Genomic DNA, 16,047 nt, shown 5'->3' on the forward strand with positions numbered 1-16,047 from the left:
CCTTAGCATGTGCTTTCAAGGCACAGTAAAATGTAAAAAATATAAGACAGATATACACAATTTTAATATACATTTATTTATTTATTTATTTATTTATTTATTTATTTATTTATTTAAAATGTACCTCACTATCCAGTAAAAAAACAACAAGTCTCTCGAAGTGGCATCAGAGTCAATAGGTGAGATCCAATTATATCCACAGTAGGGCTGGGCGATATATCCTCCAAAACAGTTTTGAAGTCCACATCATGATATTGGTTTCATAGTTTTTGACCTGGCAATAGTTTTTGACCTGGCAAATCATGATGTGTTAGGACTGGGTGATAGATCTCCGAAAGCCGGTTTCAAGTCCATATCATGATACTGGTTTCATAGTTTATGACCTGGCAATATACTGTATTGTGAAACTGTGTGTGTGTGTGCACGCGCACTATGCAAAAAAACACAATATGGGAAAAACTGTGAAGCCAGCCAATGCCTCTATGTAGCTCCATCCTTCTTTCAGACATGGTGATATATACCGTATTTTTTGCTCTATAAGACTCACTTTTTCCCTCCCAAAAGGGGAAATGTGTGTGCGTCTTATGGAGTGAATACAGGCTGCACAGCAATCCCTCTTGCTGTTCTGGCTTCTGAGATTCAGAATATTATTTTTTCTTGTTTTCCTCCTCCAAAAACTAGGTGTGTCTTATGGTCTGGTGAGTCTTATAGAGCAAAAAATATGGTAAGTACATTGTGATGTTTAGCTGGTGATATATCGCGATGTTGAAAACCAGATATCACCCAGCCCTAACGTGCCCTTGAATTCCGATCATGCCTCTTGCTTGTCTGGGTGGAGAAGAGAGTGAGGTGTGTAGAAACAAGCCTACTGTACAAACGTAAAGTTTGCACTCATTGTTCCACCCACTTTTTTATTCTGCCTCTGGCCTTGCCCACTTTTGGCATGTGGCCCTCGTAAGGTTGCTCAGAAGGGAATGTGGCCCTGCGCTTGAAAAAGTTCGTCACTCCTGCATCCGATGCATCAAACAGGCTGTTTTAAAGTAGTGCAACAGGTCAGTTTGGCCACTAAGTGGCACTCTTCTTTCCGATACCAACAATGTGCACATCCTATCCACATTTTTCTTCGGTCTTCTTGCCTTTCTGTCCTGGATAAAAGAGAATCAGAAAGCTGGCAGTCGAGGACAGAAACCCCTGTGTTTCTCAGATTTGCTCACTGCTTCTAAACTTCTCTAGTCCCAACTCAGCACCTACGCTGAAGCAGTTGCATGTGTTTGCTTGGCTGCATACACCTCGTACATTTAAAGCATCTTTTGCACTACAGCTCCCATCAGGCCCTGCCAGCACAGCCGTGCGATGCTGGGGTTAATGGAAGCACAGCCATGCTGGATGGGGCTGATAATAATAATAATGATAATAATTATTATTTATACCCCGCCCTCCCCAGCCGAGGCCGGGCTCAGGGTGGCTAACAAGCAGTAATAAAAACAAGTTGAATGAATACAACTTAAAAACAAAATTAAAATACAACATTAAAATATTAAAATGTAGCCTCATCGCAGGAGGAAAAAGGAAAAGAAAAAAGAAAGAGGGGGAGGGAATCAAATTGGCTCCAAGCCAAAGGCCAAGCGGAACAACTCTGTCTTACAGGCCCTGCGGAAAGAAATCAGATCCTGCAGGGCCCTGGTCTCATGAGGCAGAGCGTTCCACCTGGCCGGAGCCAGAGTTGAAAAGGCCCTGGCTCTGGTTGAGGCTAATCTAACTTCCTTAGGGCCCAGGACTACTAGGGTGTTGCTATTTATGGACCTTGAGGCTCTCCGTGGGGCATACCGGGAGAGGCAGCCCCATAGGCCGTGAAGGGCTTTAAAGGTCAAAAGCAGCACCTTAAATCTGACCCTGTACTCCACCGGGAGCCAGTGCAGCTGGAAAAGCACTGGGTGAATATGCTCCCATGGCAGAGACCCCGTGAGGAGCCTCGCTGCAGCATTCTGCACCCGCTGGAGTTTCTGGGACAGCTTCAACGTAGAGCGAATTACAGTAGTCAAGCCTGGAGGTGACCGTCGCATGGATCACTGTGGCCAAGTCAGGGCGGGAAAGGTAAGGGATGGAAAGGTAAGATGATGGGTGATGTAGTCCAAAAAACATGGGTGCGGGCATGCATCAGGTTGGTGAAGACTGATCTGTTGTAAGTCGCCATCATAGAATGCTAGAGTTAGAAGAGACTCAAAAGGTAATTTGGTCCATCATAACTAAAGAATCCCTGACAGATGGCTATCAATATAGATTGCCTTTTAAACCATAAGCCAAGCCCTGGACATGACAAGTTTCCCTGTGGAAAGCTGGTTCCGGCCAGGTTGTATAAGTTACCTGTCAGCTGCTGAGGACAGGTGGGCGTAGAAACTTTGGGTGGAGCTACCAGCCCAGTCATCAAGGGAGACGCCTGGCTTGGTTCTATAATGGGATAATCACAGGCCAGGAAGTAAAGGGTCAGGATGAGATCTGTCAAGATCTCTTTCATTTTGTGTACCTGAGCTGCCAAATAGGAGTATGTAATACACAGATTGTCTATTAAAGCACCAGGGCAAAGGTTTTCAACCAGGGTGCCGTGGCACCCTGGGGTGCCTTGAATGATGGTCAGGGGAGCCACGGACAACACTGGCCTCAGTCCCTCTTTCCTTCTTTCCCTCCCTCCTCTGATGTCCTCTTGTGTCTCTGCCTCCCAAAGGTTTATGCGGCTGTTTGTGCAACAGCCCAGGCTACAAGTTTCCCAGGCAAATGGTGCCTTTAGGGCTGGCCAGGGAGTGCTGGTTGCCAGGAGCTCAGGTGGCCTTGGAGTAAGCAAGCAAGCGGGTGAGGGATCCCAGCCAGTCCACCAGCCCTTGCTGCTGGGAATGGACAGACAAGTCCCAGGCCCCTGTGGGGCAGTGGGAGAAAGCACCTCTTTGTGGCTGGGGGCACAGCTAAGAAACCAGGGGCAGCAGCAGCAGCTGCCCAGAGGACTCCCAAGGAGAGGGGAGAGGAGGAAGAGGGAACACTCCACAAGGGAGGGTATTCGAAAAAGGGTGAGAGGCTGCCAACTCTGCAGACGAGGGGTGACATAACTGGGCTCCTGAGCCCCACAGGGGTGCCACAGAAAGAATGTACAGTGGTACCTCGGGTTAAGTACTTAATTCGTTCCAGAGGTCTGTTCTTAACCTGAAACTGTTCTTAACCTGAAGCACCACATTAGCTAATGAGGCCTCCTGCTGCCACCGTGCCGCCGGAGCACAATTTCTGTTCTCATCCTGAAGAACAGCGTATGTAACCCAATGTACCACTGTAGTTGGTCAAGGGAGCCGTGGATTCAAAAAGGTTGGAAACTAGGGTATCCAAGGGCAGGCCACCTCCTTCAATATCAACCATCTTGGGCCTTATGATCAGCAGGGGAGGCCCTGCTGGTGGTGCCACAACATGGAACTGTCCAGTTGGTGCTGATAAACTACAGGGTCTTCTCAGCGGTGGCTCCCTGTTTGTGGAACACCTTCCCCAGTAGGAGAGGTGCATCTGTCTCCCTCCTTAACAACATTCAGGAAGATTTTTATTTTTTTAATCATGTTCTCCCAGGCCTTTGAAGGCTGACAGATACTGCTACTGGCAACCAGGGCTTTTTTTTCAGCCGGAACTGAGTTCCAGCACCTCTCAAGTGGGCACCATTGTCATTCTAAGAGAACAAGGGTGGCATTCACGGTGAGTTCTGGCAGTAGCACCTCCTTTTCTAGAAAAATATCACTGTTGACAGCCATTAAATTATTTACTGTGAGGATACTGAATTGCTTTGAAATGTTTTCAGATGTTCCTACATGTTTTTAAAAAGCTCTGTTTTCCTGCTTTATTTCCCAACCTGGGCTCTTTTGCAAAAGAGGGGTGGAAGTGTTACTAGGCTAAGTTCAAAGTATTACTATAATAATTATAATAAATAAACAATAAGATTATGGTAAGATTATCAATCGAGGGACGCGGGTGGCACTGTGGGTTAAACCACAGAGCCTAGGACTTGCCGATCAGAAGGTCGGCAGTTCAAATCCCCACGACGCTGTGAGCTCCCGTTGCTCGGTCCCTGCTCCTGCCAACCTAGCAGTTCGAAAGCACGTCAAAGTGCAAGTAGATAAATAGGTACCGCTCCGGCGGGAAGGTAAATGGAGTTTCCATGCACTGCTCTGGTTCTCCAGAAGCGGCTTAGTCATGCTGGCCACATGACCCGGAAGCTGTACTCCGGCTCCCTCGGCCCATAAAGCGAGATGAGCACCGCAACCCCTGAGTCGGTCACAACTGGACCTAATGGTCAGGGGTCCCTTTACCTTTACCTAAGATTATCAATAAGAATAATTAGCAACAATACAGTAATTTAACACTTTTCAAAAGTTAAAATAATAGACTAAAAATAGATTAAAACTTTAATCAACTTTCTAAACATCTGGATAGACTTGTCTAAACCAAAATGTTGTAAGCAGGTGCCAGAGAGTACTGTGAAGGTGCCTGCCTGATAATAGAATAAAATAATAACAATAATTGTAGAGTTGGAAGGGATTTTGAGGGTCATCTAGTCCCCCCTTGCAACACTGGAATCTCAACTAGATCATACATGACAGATGGCCATCCAACTTCTGTTTGAAAACCTCCAGCGAAGAAGAGTTTTACTACCTCTCGTGGGAGTCTGTTCCATTGTCAAATAGCACTTACTGTCAGAAAATTCATCCTGATGTTAAGTTTGAATCTCCTTTCTTGTAACTTTGAATCCATTGGCTCGGATCCTAGCATCTGAAGTAGGAGAAAACAAGCTTGATCCATTCTCCAAGTGAAAACCCTTTAGATATTTGAATATAGGGCTATCACATCTCCTCAGTGTAGCTGCAATATATACTTGTCTTTTATCTTATTTTTTAAAACATGGGTGGAAATGTGTAATTGCAGAACTGCCCTGGGAATGGCATTACACAGGTTTGTTTTTCATTGGAAGTCATTTTGGTTCTCTCTATAAAGGCAGTCCTACTGAATTTGCGCTTTCTGAAACAATACACAGACTGAAATGCAGAACCATCCTTCAAAATGTGCACTTTTACAAATTTTGCAGTGCAGTTCTCTAGCCAGCGAATGTGAAAAAGAAAATTGTGTTGACTGGGATAAGGTGTGCATAAACATGCATACATTAGGAGAAAATAACATAGGGACATATAACATATTATGGAAAATTACATAGAAATTTGTATATTGTTTTAATTTATTAGTCCAATTACTTTAAAACTATCATCTTTTTAGCTTTTTGTATTTCATCTGTGTTGTTTTAATTTGTGTAAGTCCCCTTGAGTAGGAGTCTGGGGAAAAGGCTGTATATAAACAGCAACAAGAAGAATAAAAAAAATGTGCAAATTAGGAGAAATTTGCACCAAAATTCTGATGAATTTTCATGAGGACTTAAAAAACAACAACACAAACTGATATGGAAATATGAAGAACTGAATTTACACTTGGAAATATGAACAAGTGAGGGAAACCCAGACTGACAGATCCACCCATCCCTGGTGGCAGCAGAGCGTGGGACAGATAGGTTGTCATCCTCAAGTCAAATCTATCATTAACAGCGTGGCAATGTGCTTCCGCAGCTTATTTTCATTGCAACGGGGCTTCTTCCAGAAGACAATCTCCTGATGAACCCAATGAGTTAGGAGCTGAGGGAGAGAACCATTTGAGGAGGACAGGACCATCTACGCCCCAGAATGTGCTGGGCCAGCCCTTTCTATACTTTCCAGCCACATCCCAAAGGTACACAGGAAGCTACCTTATACCAAGTCAGACCATTGGTCCATCTCACCCAGTACTGTCTACACTGACTGGCAACAGCTCTCCGGGATTTCAGGCAAGATTATTTCCCAACTCTGCTTAGAGATGCCAGGGACTGCTTCTGCTTCTGAGCAGATGTTCTGCTACTGAGCTTGGTATCATTCTATTATGTACCTTTCTAGGAGATGCCATTAAACTTCTTCCCATGCCCAGATCCTGCTCCTCTCTAATACCACCTGGTCCCTTCTTTTTCTTCAAGAGGTGTCTCCTGTGCGGCCTCGTCTGCTTTTCCTCCACTCTTCTTCCCCCTCTTATTTTTCCTCTCGCTCTCCCTCCCTTCCTGGGCACTTTGTGAACTGCTGTTGCAATGCCGAAGTCCAAAGTTCAGTAACTTGCCTAAGCACACAGATAAATATGAACCTTGGAGAATTTGCATTGCTCCAATGTAAACAGATAGGCGAGGGTCCCTTTATCAGCACTGACTCAGGACAGTTGTGGGGGGTCTGAAGCTGCCTTTTTTTTCCCCTCTTGGGGAATTTTTTTGTTGGGGGGGGGGGGAATTGCAAAGGCCGAACCTTCTGCCATTTCTATTCCGCTCCGACGGGTGACTTCAGAAACATGGTGTAGCAAACACGGGGATCTGCGTCGAGCACGTCGGAAAACCCTCGGGCCTTAGGAGAAGCGGCCAGAACTAAAAGACCATGGTTTCCAAACTCACTCATCTTCAGGTGGAGCTGCTGGGGGCTCTCCTGGAATCTGGGCTGAGCAAGGAGACACTGATCAAAGCCCTGATGGAATCGGACCCCTACCCACAGCATGGCGACAGCCAGCAGCGGACTGCCAGCACCATCCAAGTCGAGAAAAGAGAACCCTGCACAGAACTCACGGCTCTTGCCAATGGGATGGGGGAATCCAGGATGTCCGAAGAGGAGACCTCTGACGATGGAGAAGACTTCACTCCGCCAATAATGAAGGAGCTGGAAAACCTAAGCCCAGAAGAGGCTGCACACCAGAAAGCCGTGGTGGAAAGACTCTTACAGTAAGGGCATCTCCTGCCTAATCTCTCTCTCTCTGTGTCTGTCTCTCCCCTTTTATCCTCTACCTTCTCAAATCACCCTAACCCTTTCCTTTGTGCTAGCAGCCGATCTAAAGGCATAGAGATTCATGTTGTAGCACAACTACTGGACAAGAACCCAGCTTCCCTGTCTGAGATGATTCTAAATAAAAGGTATAGTTAAAACCAAAAATTTCAGGCCCATGCCAACAGAGTGCCCCAAAGTCCAATTCAGATAAGGAGGTACTTCTTTAGGTGAGGAATAATTTTGGAACTCACTCAGCAAACATCTCTTTTTATTATTATTATCCTGTCCGCCATTTCAGATGTTGCATGGGAGGTAGAAGAACCCAGAATTGTTTTTCTAAACCTGAGCAAGCAAGGAACTATCTTCGGGCAGTTGGGGTTGATGAGCACGGGGAACTGTCCGCATAATTGTTCCGCATAATAGCAGAAGTGTTCAAAGATGTGAAATGAAGCGCCATAGAGTTGCCATCATGAGACATGTTCCCCAAACACACAACACTCTTGCCCTCAGTCTCGAATAACTCAGATAAGCCATCTTGTTGTTACTGACAAAACAGGCATGTTCAAAGTATGCGCTGCCAGCCTTGGACAAAGACAGGATTCCCTAGGAATTCATGCCAATGTTCCTAGCAGGAAGGTTGTGACCATTCTTTCCTATCTCCCTTACTTTCTTTCCCACTCTTGCTAACCATAATATATCCACAACCTACTTATAAATGAGCTCCATTTGGAGGTGGGGGGAGTAAAAATGTTCTTTTAAAATTCCAGACTGTTGTCAAATCTAATAATATTTATATGGGGCTGGGGGAGAACCTCTGTACGCAGGGAGGGGATTTACATGAGCTCCTTCGGAAGGGCTCCTTGGGGAAAATATGAATGCAAAAACAGCCCCTTCTGTTACTGATAGGGAGAGCTTGTGAAGACCACAGCTCTGATTTTGGGAGCAAATGGAAGGCAGGTCAGTGGAGAATCTGTGGGATAGCTCATTCGGTAGAGCATGAAACTCTTAATTTCAGGGATGTAGGTTTGAGCTCTACGTTGGACAAAAAGATTGACAAAGACCTTGCAATAGCCACCCCTGTCATGCAGATCCCAATGGAGTCACATTAATTAGCTGTACTGCTTTTGCTTCTGAGCCCAGTGTCACAAGCAAAGCAAGAGGCTCTTCTTACCTGTGAGTGGAAGGAGAAAGGCCTCAAGACTCCAAAAGTCCTTTTCTTCCACCATTGTTCCTTCTTGTCTTGTATTTTCTTTCTTTCTATTTTTAACCGCATCCACCCCCTCAAATCATCTTTCTTTGCTCATTTCCCCTTTGGGGGGTCGATCTTTAAAACTCCCCGACTCCCAAATGACCCCTTGCCTCACCCCACCTTTCCCCTCCACCTCTCCCAGAGTCTGTGTCGAGATCTAGGGTCAGTTTGATTTCCAAAGCCTCAGGACTGAGCTGGTTACTAATTATCCAGTGGCTTTATTATTTCTCTTTTGTCTTATAAATTTATAAACGAAAAGGCTCAGATAAGCTTTTTGATCATTAACTTTTGATGATTTGTCAGGTGTCTCCTCTCAGAGGAAGCCAAAGGAGTCAGGAGAACACCTGTTCTCCTGTCCTCTTTTGTGATGGACATCCGTGAAAAGGTGAAAGAGGGGGAGGATCGTGCTATTAGGATTTGGAAAGGAGCGCTGCAGGTGGGTTCACACTGGGCTCTCAAGTGATGGCAAGTTTAAAATGCCTCCAATGCTTAGTGGGCTGTAGTAAAGGCAATTCAACTAATTCATGAAAAATGGATTGCAACTATGAGGACACAACATTTCATATCGCATATTTGAGCATTCAAAGCACTTCACAGGCATTATCTCAGTAATCCTTCCAGCAACCCTATGAGGTGGCCCACTACTGTTACTATTCACATGCATTATCTCCAGCAGAATATAAAAACATAACAAAACGTCAAATGTTAAAAACTTCCCAATAGAGGGCTGCCTTCAGGTGTCTTCTAAAAGTTGTGTAGTTCTTAATCTGACACCTGATGGGAGGGCATTCCACAGGGAGGGCACTACCAACGAGAAGGCCCTCTGCCTGGTTCCTTGTAACTTCACTTTTTGCAGTAAAGGAACCGCCAGAAGACCCTCAGAAGTAGACCTCAGATCTCAGCTTATTGATGGGGGTGGAGACACTCCTACTAGGTAGGTCAGTAGCATTACTATTCTCATATGCAAAGGATCAAGGCTAAGGGAGTGGCTTCTCTAAGGGGCCTCCCATATGTCCTTTTAATTTTGGGTTCATTGTTATTTTTATGATGGTATTGGGCATGTTATACCCAATTATACCAATCCTGCTTTGAATACTATTTGTGCCTGCACAGGTTTTAGGGTGGGCATGCTGATTCCTTTCCATTCAGTGGATCTCCAGTAATGTCCTGGTAATATCCTGTAACCTTTTATACCACAAATGTTCTGGGCAGGGGAGGAAGGGTGTTGCACTATAGTGCTAAAGTGCCCCTCTAGAAAGCAATAAAGCAGCAACACAAGGGAAGCAGAGTAGAACAACCCATAAACTAGAATGGTTTAGTGTGGATGGTCCAGTATAAATCCATCACTGGTGCACTGTTATTGCATCAATGCCGTCTTGCAGAACACAGACACACACACACATACCAGTCTGGACGGACCCTCTGCCCACTGATGTGAAATCTGAACCAGAGATGAACCAGTTCACACTTGTAGCCACTCCACCAGACCACTCCACCAGGTTTAGACAACCAGCTTAGTTCTACCTTTATCTGCTTGGTGTGTTTTAATGAGAGGGAGTGTGATGTATTGGTGAGAGCAGCATCCACGAATTTGGTGCCACCCAGCTGTTTTGGGTGGTAACATATCTACATGGTTGTATTATGCTGGAGTTGATGGCAATTATAAAAACAAAACATCTGGAAGGAACCAGGTTAAGAACATAAGATGAGCCTGTTGGACCAAGCAAATACCCCACCTAGTCCAGCATCCTGCCGTCACAGTAGTCAACCAAGTGCTCCTAAGGGAAACCCTCAAAGCAGGACTCAAGCACAAGAGCACAACCACCTTCTGCCATTTCCAGCAACTGGTATTCAGAAACATTACTGCCTCTGAGTGTGAAAGCACAGCTAGTAGCCATCAACAGCCCTCTCCTCTGTGAATTTGTCTATTCCTCTCTTGGTGTCTTCCAAGTTGGTGGCCATCACTGCCTTCTGTGGGAGTGAGTTCTATAGTTTAACTATGTGCTGTGGGAAGATTTGGGGAAACTGAGTTAGAGAGGCAGAGTAGACCTGCGTTCAAATCCTCACTCAACGACAAAGCTCACTTGGTGACCTTGGGCCTGTCACCAACCTTCAGCCTGACCTATCTCAGAGGGTACTTGTGAAGATGAAGTGGAGAGGGACCTGGCTATGAACTCTGCCTTGAGCTCCTATTTTAGGAGAGAGTGGTGTGGTGCTCAGAACCTGCTTGTGGGCTTCCCCCTAGGGACATCTGCTTGGCCACTGTGAGAACAGGATGCAGGACGAAATGAGCCACTCTTCTGATCCAGCCGGCTCTTCCTATGTTCTTAACTATATTTAAGATGTATACAACAGCTTTTGGAGGATGCATCCAAAATGCTATGGGACTTTGGGTGGTAACAGCTGAGAGTGGCTGCCTCATCGTTGCCCTTCTAGTGGCAGGTGAAGAATTTTTTGTCCCAACTGGATTTTAGGAACTGACTATTTTTAATAGGTTAGAGTGGCTGCCCCCTTTTTGTTCTTTTACTCACAGGTAAACGGCGTTTCTGTGCGCTGCTCTGGTTCGCCAGAAGCAGCTTAGTCATGCTGGCCACATGACCCGGAAGCTGTACGCCGGCTCCCTCGGCCAATAAAGCGAGATGAGCGCCGCAACCCCAGAGTCGGCCACGACTGGACCTAATGGTCAGGGGTCCCTATACCCTATAAAGAGTTTGTTGTTCCAACTGGCTTTTAGTAACTGACTGCTTTTAACAAAACAGCTGGCACCACACTGTTTTTATTGTAATTATCTGTGTGTTTTAAATAGATTTTTATACATAGTTTTAATTCTAACAACGTTTAATTTTAATGGTTTTTTCCTATGTTTTTAGTTGTTATTATTTTTATCTGTAAGCTGCCTCTAGTCCCTGCCAGAGTAAAAGGCAGAGTATAAATAAATTCTGAAGAAGTGTGCATGCACACGAAAGCTCATACCAAGAACTGACTTAGTTGGTCTTTAAGGTGCTACTGGAAGGAATTTGTTTTGTTTTGACTATGGCAGACCAACACGGCTACCTATCTGTAACTATAAATAAATTAATCATTAAGTTCAAGCCAACAGGGAATTCTGCTGTGCAAAGCGCATAAAGTTAACAGGGATAAGGCAAGAACATAGCAATGCCCCAGAGGTCTTTCCAAGGTTCTGCTTATGATAGCATTCAAAACCTACCACTTGAGGTGGCTGCCTCACTTTGTACTGTGTCTCAGGCCTGATCAATCAGGCCATGCACAGCAAATCTGATGTTTTAAGTTCACAATCCAGTTCTATCCCAAACTTGGGTCTGTAACATTAGCAGGCCGACCTCTGGGTTGCTTCATAGAAATTTCATGTTTTATAGCTAACTACCTCGTGCTTCCCACAGCTCAGGAAGAGAGCAAACACATGCTCAGCCATGCCAGATGATTAGTTTGCTCAATCCACTGAAGCAGTTTGGACTTTGGCTGTAGCAAATGTCCTGATAACACCAAAAGTACCTAGGCAGGTTTTACAGCTGAGTTAATTCCGCTTACCAGGCCTTCCCCCACCCTGCGTAGAGGGTGGGGTTTTTCCCCCCATAAAGGAAAGGGACAGTAGAATAACTGGAATCAGGCACAGCCTCACGTAGGAACCAGCTGCCTTATACTGAGTCAGGACTTATCAGTCCATCAAGCTCAGTGTTGTTGACACTAACTGGCAGCTGCTGTCTGGGGTTTCGGGCAGGTGACATTCCCAACCTAGCCTGGAGATGCTGTCAGGGATTAAGCCTGGGAGCTTTGGATGCAATACAGTTGCTTTACCCCTGAGACCCAACCCTTCCCCTGAACAAGTTGTTGCCATTGCATTCACAAAGAGGCCCAGGACGTGTTTGGAACAATCCCAACAACATCAGAAAAGCTTGCTGGATCAGGCCAATGGCCACCTAGTCCAGCATCTTCTTCTCACAGTGGCCAGCCAGATGCCCCATAGGGAAACCTGCAAGCAGGATTCGAACACAAGATCCCTCTCTCCTCCTGTGGTTTCTAGCAACTGGTAATCAAAAACCTTGCTGCCTCTAACTGTGGTGGCAGAGCACAGCTATAGTAGCCATCCATAGGCCCTATCCGCCATGATAGTTATTGTACTAATACAGCACAAAAAGGAATGAGAGCAGCATTTCCATTGGTAAGAGTCGAGTATTCTGACAAGTGAAGCTAAGAATGTAATTTAAACATCAGTGGGGAGACCGATATAGCCCTCTTAAGCGCTGTAAATCTGCTCCAGCAGTGGGTTTTCTCCCCAAAGAGTGTCCTTCTGGAGAAATATTAAAAGCTGATCAAGGATTCCAAACCAATGTGATGCCCGACAGATGTGGCTGGGGCTGATGGGAGCTGGGCTCAAAAAACATCTGTAAGGCACCCTGTTGGCTACCTCCCCTCCTCTTGGGAGAGGATCGGTAATGGCAGAAAAACTTTCTTGGAAGCAAGTTTTGTTCACCATTACCAATCTTACCCTACAATGTGCAGCCTCAGACCACTCTATGCTCTGCGCCGGTAATTGCCAGTAGACTAGTGCTGAACAGAATCCTAAAAGCCTGAAAATCTCTGTCCTATAGAGAACAATCATTTTCTGTTGCTTCTCAATGCCATTACTTTGTTCAAATTATAGAAGCGGAGAATTAAAATGGGGTGTTTAACATCACTTTTAAAAATGTGTTAGGATTGGGGGTTTTCCAAGAGGAAAATGTGAATATTGAAGAGCAAACTGAAAAGTGTGTGTGTGTGTGTGTGTGTGTGTGTGTGAGAGAGAGAGAGAGAGAGAGAGAGAGAGAGAGAGAGAGAGAAGAGTGGGGGAGAATTTAAAATTGCAATATTAAGTTAATCAATTTGGGAAGGCAGGAGTAGAAACGTGGATTGTATTTTCTGATGCGGTGGAGGAGAATGCATGTGGGTTTTTTAAAATTTAGATTCTGTTTTGCTGCGAATGGCAACGGCTGTTGGGGCTCTGGGCTCAAATTGCAACATCATATTTGTTGTGTCACACAGTACACAGGCCAGACTAGAGGCCAAATTCAACAGAGAGGGGGGAAATGTTACCAGGAGGAACAGTTCTTACCTTTTTTCCTCCTCTGTCCTTTCCAAGTCCAACTTATTCAATGAAATCAACAAAGATGCAGGCTTCAGGGTTCAAAGACCAGGGATGGTGTGAGCGGTGGTGATCTTGAGTCCAGGGCTTGGTCCGAAGCAGGAATCCCAAATTAGTTTTCAAAGGGATCAAAGGTCCTCTTTCTTGTACCAAGAATGGGTCTCAGAAACCCAGCTCAACATTGCTCAAGGAAGTGGTGGGGAATAATGGGGTAGGGAGACAGCGCAGAGAATGAATAGCAAGAAGACAGATGTTGGAAAGCGGGCAAGTTAAACCAAAATAAAAAAAGGAAAATAACATTTAAGCGAAAGGCTCATTACGACTGGAACATGGAGGCATTCCCCCCCATGAATGTTGCTTTCCCAGTTCTCCGGGATTGGGTTTTCTTTTAATGCTAACAACTTGATATTTACTTTCCATTTAAATTTGTGATGCTGCTATAAATTATCAACCAGGCTCTTGTTCCCTTTGAGTTTATAACTAACTACCTGGGTTACTTATTGTTCAGGTAACAAAAGGGAGGTGAGAAGCCCTTAAAAAAAGGGACCTCAGAAGCCCAGCGAAAAGGGAAGCTTGAACTGGTGCTGGGGAAAAGGGTCAGAAAGGGATAATAAGGGGCACCAGTGTCAGCAGGCCGAGGCCTAGCGGGTGGGAAGCAGCCTGCGAGACAGTGAACAGGACCACTTTGGAACTGCGCTATCAAAGAAGGAGCTAGTTCAAGCTTCGATCATTTGAAAGAAGCTCAGGATTTCCCTTAACTCCGTGGTGCTTTTTTTTTTTATTGTTCCGCTGCTTTTTGAGGAACTTCCTCCATAAAGCAGCTTCACAATCTCCTCTGAAAACCCCCAACTCCACCGAACAACAAAATATAAAAATGCAAAATATAGGAGCATAATAAATCAGCAATATGGAGTGGAGCACAGGAGTACAATACAAAACTATTCAACTCTTTATTATCGTCAATGACCAGTATTCATAGAATACAAAATGTAAAGCATGGGCGGGGAGTGCTCTGGTGCTCGAATCCTGCTTGAGGGTTCCCCACTGGAGCATCTCGCTGGCCACTTTCAGACCAGGACTATAGACCAGATGAGGCCCCTTTGGCCTGATCCAGGAATAGGATAGGAATAGAATAGGAATGAGATTAAGGTATGGAGAGAGGGCGGATGGGTGCCATAATGTTCTAAAGAGGTTCATTCAACAATCTCCATGTTGTGCATACAACTTAATAGCTACAGTGGTACCTTGGTTCTCAAACTTAATCCGACCCGGACGTCCGTTCCAAAACCAAGGCATTCCAAAACCAAGGCGCGCTTTCCCATGGAAAGCGATGCAAAACAGATTAATACATTCCAGACTTTTAAAAAGAACCCCTAAAACAGCAATTTAACATGAATTTTACTAACAAGACCATTGACCCATAAAATGAAAGCAATAATCAATGTACTGTACTATAAAATAAATAAGATAGTATTGTAGATGATACCTGCACTGATGATAGTCATTGTTTGGATGGGGGAGCTTTTATCCATTTCTGCAGTCACATTATCAATCAGTCAGTCAGTAGCTGAACAGGGTTCCATACAGTCACATAAACAAATTAACCAGAAAAGCCTCAACAACAAAAATGCAGAATAAATAGCAAAAACAAAAGCGCTAAACTTACCGTAATCCGTTTCGGAAGTCCATTTGACTTCTGAAATGTTCAAAAACCAAGGCACAGCTTCAGTGCAGGTGGCCCAGAAACAATAGCTGACAGCCACATCGGACGTTCGGTTTCCGAAAAACGTTTGAAAACTGGAACCCTTACTTCTGGGTTTTCAGTGTTTGAGAACCAAGGCGTTTGAGAACCAAGGTACCACTGTATATAATAATATTACTATTACAATTAATTTATTAACCACCGTCTAAACCACCATATCAGGGCCCTTTACACATAAGATAATGAAAAACACTTCATAAGCACAAAAATGACAAATAAATTTCAAATAAGACTAAAACCCTAACAAGTAGACACTCATGGTAAGTATAAATTTATTTAGCTGGGACAGCCTGCCGCACAGAGGAGACTGAACAGCATCTTCTACTGTTGACCCAACATCTACTACCAGAAATGTCATTGGTTGATTCTCCTTGCATTTCAGGACTCATAGGGAGAAAGGACACGAAGGGTCATCTACTGTAGTCCTACCCACAGTAACCCTCTTTCATGTAGTGTGTGCTTTCTGTTCCCTCCAGAGAGGATCCCTGGAGGGTAGCCAAGATGGTGAAATCCTACCTACAACAGCACAATATTCCCCAGCGGGAGGTAGTAGACACCACAGGCTTGAATCAATCTCACCTCTCCCAGCATCTCAACAAGGGCACACCCATGAAAACTCAGAAGAGGGCTGCCCTCTACACCTGGTACGTCCGCAAGCAGCGAGAGGTGGCTCAGCGTAAGTACAGCAACCAGCAGCTCTTTCCTAGCTCCAAAGCACGTACCAGAGCAAGGCCATTTTCCACCTGCTCAACAGCAGCAGAGCCGGTCAGCCCAACATTTGCAAGGGATTCTGGGCCAAATTGCAACACTCGTGTGCCATGATGCTTGCTGAATTTCCATGCCTGCTAAATGTTGCTCCTGTTAGTTGGACAAAACATGGCCAGCAGCTTCAAATGTGCTGCGAGGAATAAATGAATTCAATGACTGAAAGTTTCTGGCCGGGGTGTGCCTAGGGGTTGGCCAGGTTGGCCCCTGTCAAGGGTGCAGGCCCAGTAGACAC

At 45.1% G+C, this 16,047-nt stretch overlaps 1 protein-coding gene and 1 long non-coding RNA gene across 6 annotated transcripts in view; one reads left to right on the top strand and one right to left on the bottom strand.

Moving 5' to 3' along the window:
• The window catches only part of HNF1A (HNF1 homeobox A), a 45,466-nt gene that overhangs the window by 18,937 nt on the left and 10,482 nt on the right, over window positions 1-16,047 (top strand). For 2 of the 5 annotated variants that reach the window (XM_081841891.1, XM_081841892.1), the window contains one exon: window positions 15,524-15,723. In XM_081841891.1, coding sequence (XP_081698017.1) covers window positions 15,549-15,723 — 175 coding nt within the window. In that variant the 5' untranslated portion in view covers window positions 15,524-15,548. Of the gene's footprint in view, window positions 1-6,389; window positions 6,854-11,216; window positions 12,326-14,005; window positions 14,048-15,523; window positions 15,724-16,047 lie in introns of those variants that run through there. The other 3 variants (XM_081841890.1, XM_081841893.1, XM_081841894.1) reach the window with 3 other exon arrangements.
• Window positions 743-6,773, bottom strand: LOC309330499. The gene is made up of 3 exons (XR_014151448.1): window positions 6,701-6,773; window positions 4,717-4,794; window positions 743-1,145 (listed from the first exon to the last, which is right to left on the bottom strand). It is a non-coding gene; the product is annotated as an uncharacterized lncRNA (long non-coding RNA).

Source organism: Podarcis erhardii, assembly GCF_964252035.2.
Source record: "Podarcis erhardii genome assembly, chromosome: 15".
NCBI classification, from domain to species: domain Eukaryota; kingdom Metazoa; phylum Chordata; class Lepidosauria; order Squamata; family Lacertidae; genus Podarcis; species Podarcis erhardii.